The sequence below is a fragment of the Nematolebias whitei genome, chromosome 20, assembly GCF_014905685.2.
Source record: "Nematolebias whitei isolate Nwh7 chromosome 20, NemWhi1, whole genome shotgun sequence".
Lineage (NCBI taxonomy): Eukaryota > Metazoa > Chordata > Actinopteri > Cyprinodontiformes > Rivulidae > Nematolebias > Nematolebias whitei.
Window position 1 is genome coordinate 21,721,640 of NC_056517.1, and position 5,966 is coordinate 21,727,605.

The following is a 5,966-nucleotide window of genomic DNA, read 5'->3' on the forward strand; positions in this document are numbered from 1 at the left end:
ATAGATAGATAGATAGATAGATAGATAGATAGATAGATAGATAGATAGATAGATAGATAGATAGATAGATAGATAGATAGATAGATAGATAGATAGATAGATAGATAGATAGATAGATAGATAGATAGATAGATAGATAGATAGATAGAATGTTCATTTTAGCTTATATTACTACCTTGAAATACTTATTCATATAAATTAATCCTATACTTGCACTGTTATATTCTACCATGTTGTTGTTTACTATTTTCTCTTTAGGACCTTGTAAATATTATATATATATTTTCACGTTTTGGTTCTTTATTTTGTACCCTTACTGCATGCTTTAGTATTTCTTGTTTGTTTGTTTGTTTGTTTAGCTAGTTGACTTGGTTCTTGTCATCCTGAGCATTTCATCATACTGTTAACCTTGTGTTAACCTGCATATGACAAATAAACATAACTTGAACTACCGCTAACTTAAATGTGAACTGGTGACATCTGAATTTCAACCAGTGATGCATCAATGAGTTGAATTTACTGCAAAGAAAGTTCACTTGTTTGTAAGTCTGAGTGCATTTACATTCAAACCCCACACTTCTCTTATCAGAAATAAATACAACAGCAGTGTTTGTGTTACTGCAGGTTAAAAACCTGATCATTAAGGTTGCTGCCTGTGGAGTCAGAGCAAAAAGAGAACTGCTGTAACTTCAGCTTCAGATGCTCAGCTTCCTGTTAGGAACTGACACGTACCCTGGATGCAAGCTATTCATCACACCACTCTGTTTGTTCCAAAGCTTGCAGGAGTTTTACCTTTTTAATCACAAACCGCTGACATGTCAGCAACTAAACAGTAGATACTGATTTGACCAAATATTGCAGCAAGCAAATTTAATTGTAACATATTGAAGTATTTACCGTAAGTTTGGGTGAGTTCCTATATAAAGATACAATTTTACTTGAATGATTCCAACTTTAGTTCCTCCACTCTTTTTGGTTCTGTCTTTTGTTTTCTCGTCTAATACGCAGTTTTCCTCTATTTAAAACTTTTGCCACCTCTTCCTCTTGTCCTGTTTTAATTTTTGCTTTATGTTGCAAATCATTCAGAACTTAAGACATTTAAGGTGCTCGTTAAAATTAATGTATTGCATTGCTTTGCAGAGTACTTGTTGGTAATTGTTAGATTTATTGTCACAAAGAATCACATTTTAATGTGAAAACTCTGCACAACATCAACTACATTCAAAGTTAACTGCTCATTTTCTTGTTAATAAACTCTAATATGGGTGTATATGGACAAAAAAAGAACAAGATGCTTTTTCACTATGGTCAGTGCCATATGTTTTCGATGTAAAATTTTTAATGAAAGTATATTTTAAAATAGAAGTTTGAAGCTTTTTGGACACAAAAAAAATGTGGTTTTCTAATGAAATACGTCAGATTGCATCCATTTAAAAAGAATAATTATGTTGCACTCGTCTGAAATATTGTTTTGTGTATAAACATAAAGAGTCTTTTAATCCTGTTGGTTTAGTCTTTAACTTTTCTTTTTGCAGAGCGGACGTTTGAAGACCACGAGAACATGGTGGAGCCGCTCTCAGCGTGGACGAGGGACAGCGAAAACAAAGTCCTCTTTCAAGAGAGAAAAGCCAAGTTTGAGGTCTTCAGAAACCCTCAGGTTGGTCCCTCCATGAGAAAACGCGGACCATCGTCATCTCTGAGCCATCAGACACATGAAAACACAAGTCCTAAATCTCGGCCTGGGTTTTTGTAAATCCATCTTCACATCGTCACCGCTCAACTGGCTCTTTTCTTTGCTGAATTATGAGATCGCTTCCCTCTGACTGACCTCACATTAATGTTGCTGCAATATATCAGACAGAACAGCTCCAGGCCAGCAGGATCTTGGCATGTTTGTTGTAATAATGAAACACGTCTCAAAGTATTTAATGGGTTCAGTCTGTTGGCAGAGACAAAGAGTGGTGGGGTACTCCATCACTAACTCCAACAAAAGACAAATCTGTTGCTTCTTTTACAGAATGTCTCTATGAATCTACATCTTTAACTTTTGACAGGCACGTCCACATTGGTTTTCCTCCTGGGTTTTTCCTTTGATGAAACAAAGGCTTAGTAATAAATAAAATCATTGTATCCCAGGCCCGCAGAGACGGAAGTTAACATGGAAGACTTTTTGGACTGTTTGAAAAGTGACGTGGTTCTGCTCCTGATGCTAAAAGATAAGGTCATGTGGCATTATTCAGTATTTAAATTATTTATACGGTACTTTCCGCCATATATGTCTCATCAGTTCAATTATGTGTAATAAAGTGGAAAAAACATAAATAAGTCGCTTCGCCATATAAGTCGCATCTGTTAAGTGTCACCGCTGATCATCCGGAAATGTGGACTGGTGTTGTGCCAAAAATCGATTGACTGCCAAATGGCGGCTGCGGAAACGTGCATGTGCTCGCTGTGCACATTTTACAAGATTAACACTTAAAAACAATTATTTGTTTGCTCGACATTATAGCAAAGATATGTCTCAGTTTTTTTCCTTAATAAATGCACTTTAACAGTCAAATCCGCTGCATTTCACCTGGGCGTCGCGGCGAAATGCAGCTGATTTGACGTTTGCTCCAAGAGTTCTGGAGCGAGATGAAGGTGACCTTGTATGGCAAACCAAGTGTCTCATTAATAGCCACTTTTACCTATTAATGAGACACTTGGCTTGCCATATAAGGGGCAGATATAATACGATGTTGAGGGCCCTCTAGTGGCTGAAAATGGTAGTGTTCAATATTTTCCATGTCAGAATGAATGAAATTGTCAGATCTCAGCCAAAAATTAGATTATAGAAATGGGGAAAAATGTATTTTAGTCGTTTTGGTATATTAGTCGCAGGACGTGCAAATTTATGCAAAAAAAGTGTGACTTATACAGCGAAAAATATGGTAATCATTTACAAAATCAAGATATACAGTACAAGTTTTGATCCATGTCGAGCACAAAACCTTGACCTTGAGTTTAGACTCAAACTGAGCAAGTCTTAATGGCAAAACTCAACAAATACCAGGCAGCTATTTTCTGTTTGTTTATTCAAAGTTGTTCATCTCTCTGCACTCAACAATCAGCAATACGTCATTTAAAGAGGCTTAACGCGTACGTTTGTCCCCATTAATGCAGGTTTTTATTTTTGCAGAACTTTTATCTTTGGAAAAAAGATAAGAAAACTCTCAAAGACATGAAAGACAAAGACAAAGAACTGTTGATAAAGGTAAAGAAGCAAGTTTTCACACATCCTGTGAGCGAAACCATGGCTCCCTTCGTTCCTCATTTCTCACGTCTGCAGGAGAACTTCTGCAGCACGTCCATCATCGTACCTGATCTGGAGGGAGTGCTGCACCTCAAAGAGGATGGCAAAAAGTCGTGGAAGCAGCGGCTCTTCCAGCTCAGAGCTTCAGGAATTTATTATGTTCCCAAAGGGAAGACCAAGGTCAGATGGAGGTGGAAAATAAACCATAAACACAAATCGAATGCTTTCATTCAGAAGCACCTCAAAAGGATGAAAGTCCAGCAGATTTACAGATATTATTTTAAATGTCAAATGAAACCATATCAAAATATACAAACCTTTTCTGTGTTTCTGCTGTTCTGACAATTCTTTACTTCAGTTTTAACCTCTGTTGGTTGCATTTCTTATCATTAAAGATCTTATATATAGCCTTGGTAATCCTTGCAGTGAACTAGATGTGTTACATTTCGTAATAAAATCCTCCTTTATGTCTTTTCAGTCATCTCGTGACCTCGTCTGCTTCGTCCAGTTTGACAACGTGAACGTTTACTTTGGGAAAGATGTGAAGAACAGATACAAAGCTCCGACTGACTTCTGCTTTGTTCTTAAAGTAAGTCAGCTTGTCCATCTTTCGCCACTCAAATCAGCACAAAGTTTCTTTCTGGATTTGATAAACAAGAGCTTAAACTCCGAAATACCAAAAAAGACACTCACTTTTACAAAATAACTTGTGTCTGAAGGTTTAATACAGAACTGAGTCTTGAAAATTGGTTTCTGGTTGTGTTGAGCTGAGCAGCTGCTTTACTGACAGATGGAGGTGCGATACATAGCTCAATTTGAAGAAGTGAAAGGAGACATTTTTATCCAATTTAGCAGAAAGGGTGAAGAGAACAACCAACCAAGATTACTTCTGTAAAGCACTTCCTTCGATTTTCTTAAAATAATTTCCCACATGCTTTAAATTAACACTGATTAACGTGAGCAGCAGCCGGGAGGTGTTTAGAGTGCTTATATAAAACTGAGGAGTGCTGACATGTAGAAAGGAAGGATTAGATGGAGGGGTTTGGGGTAAAAATTGAAAAAGATGTGAAAGTGATACTTTTTCTAGACTTATCTGGGAAACGACAGGCTCGGCTTGAATTCTTACTAAAGCAAAAGGAGCTGAAAGAAGAAGAGGAGCTCAAGGCCTAATTTAAGGAGGTACTGCTTCATACAGAAAAGGACCTGAAAGAGCAGACACTTTCAGTGGTCAAGCTTCACACCTATTGTTGTCGCAGATGAAATAAAGTTGAAATTAAGATGTCACTTTAGTCATTTGTTTGAGTGTTAAATGAGGGTGTGTTTTGACACATTGGTGTGGCGGTGGTCAGAGTTGCCAAAGCCTGCAACAACTCAAACAGAACATCCATCCATCCATTATCTTTATCCGCTTATTCCATTTTGGGTCACGGGGGTCGCTGGTGCCCATGTCCAGCAATCACTGTGAGAGGGGCGGGGTACACCCTGGACGGGTCGCAAGTCCATCACAGGGCCACATAGAGACAAAGGAGACAAACAACCATTCACTCTCTCACTCACACCTAGGGACAATTCAGAGTTACCAATCAGCCTAACATGCATGTTTTTGGACTGTGGGAGGAAACCGGAGCACCCGGAGAAAACCTACGCATGCACGGAGAGAACATGCAAACTCCACCCAGAAAGGCCCCTGGACCGGGGTTTGAACCAAGGACCTGCTCGCTGAGAGGCAGCAGCTCTACCAGTTGCACCACCGTGCTGCCCCTCAAACAGAACAATTTAGCTTAATCAGAAAAACTGCTGTAGGTGATCTCTAATCAATGCTGATATGTCATTAAATAGAAATTTAACTTCATCCTCGAGGAAAAAAAGACAATTTATGTTGCTGTGTGCAAATTACTTTGTGGTTGAAAACAATTTGTGTGCATTCTTTGGCTGCAGGAAACGCAAAATGAGCATAAAATCTGTTTTCACTTACACAAATGCACGCATTTCATTTATGTTCTTGTCTTCTTGTTTGTGTCCATGTGGTTACCCCAGTGCACTAAACCAACTGTTTTAAAGCTTAATTTTCATAGCTGATAATTAAATTAGCTAAAACAGGGCTCAGGCTGACACAGAGGGTTTTAGCTTCTCTTGAGCAGAAACATACAAGCATGACGGAACGCTTGCTCCACAAGAAGATCTGAAAATGCAGAAGTTAAAGTGGACCACATAGTTTTGTGCAGTTGCTCGATGAAATACAAACTGGATTCCAAAAAAGTTGGGACACTAAACATATTGTGAATAAAAACTGAATGCAATGATGTGGAGGTGCCAACATCTAATATTTTATTCAGAATAGAACACAAATCACAGATCAAAAGTTTAAACTGAGAGAATGTATCATTTTAAGGGAAAAACCTGTTGTTTCCAAATTTCATGGCGTCAACAAATCCCCAAAAGAGTTGGGACAAGTCCATTTTTACCACTGTGTGGCATCCCCCCTTCTTCTTACAACACTCAATAGACGTCTGGGGACAGAGGAGACCAGTTTCTCAAGTTTAGAAATAGGAATGCTCTCCCATTCATGTCTAATACAGGCCTCTAACTGTTCAATCGTCTTGGGCCTTCTTTGTCGCACCTTCCTCTTTATGATGCGCCAAATGTTCTCTATAGGTGAAAGATCTGGACTGCA

General features: G+C 38.4%; 1 protein-coding gene across 1 annotated transcript in view; it reads left to right on the forward strand.

The window, feature by feature from the left end:
• LOC119426900 (amyloid beta (A4) precursor protein-binding, family B, member 1 interacting protein) overlaps window positions 1–5,966 on the forward strand; it is a 35,403-nt gene that overhangs the window by 24,685 nt on the left and 4,752 nt on the right. Inside the window, exons 7-10 of the mRNA XM_037694489.1 lie at window positions 1,536–1,657; window positions 3,179–3,253; window positions 3,329–3,472; window positions 3,771–3,881. Coding sequence (XP_037550417.1) covers window positions 1,536–1,657; window positions 3,179–3,253; window positions 3,329–3,472; window positions 3,771–3,881 — 452 coding nt within the window. The remainder of the gene's footprint in view (window positions 1–1,535; window positions 1,658–3,178; window positions 3,254–3,328; window positions 3,473–3,770; window positions 3,882–5,966) is intronic.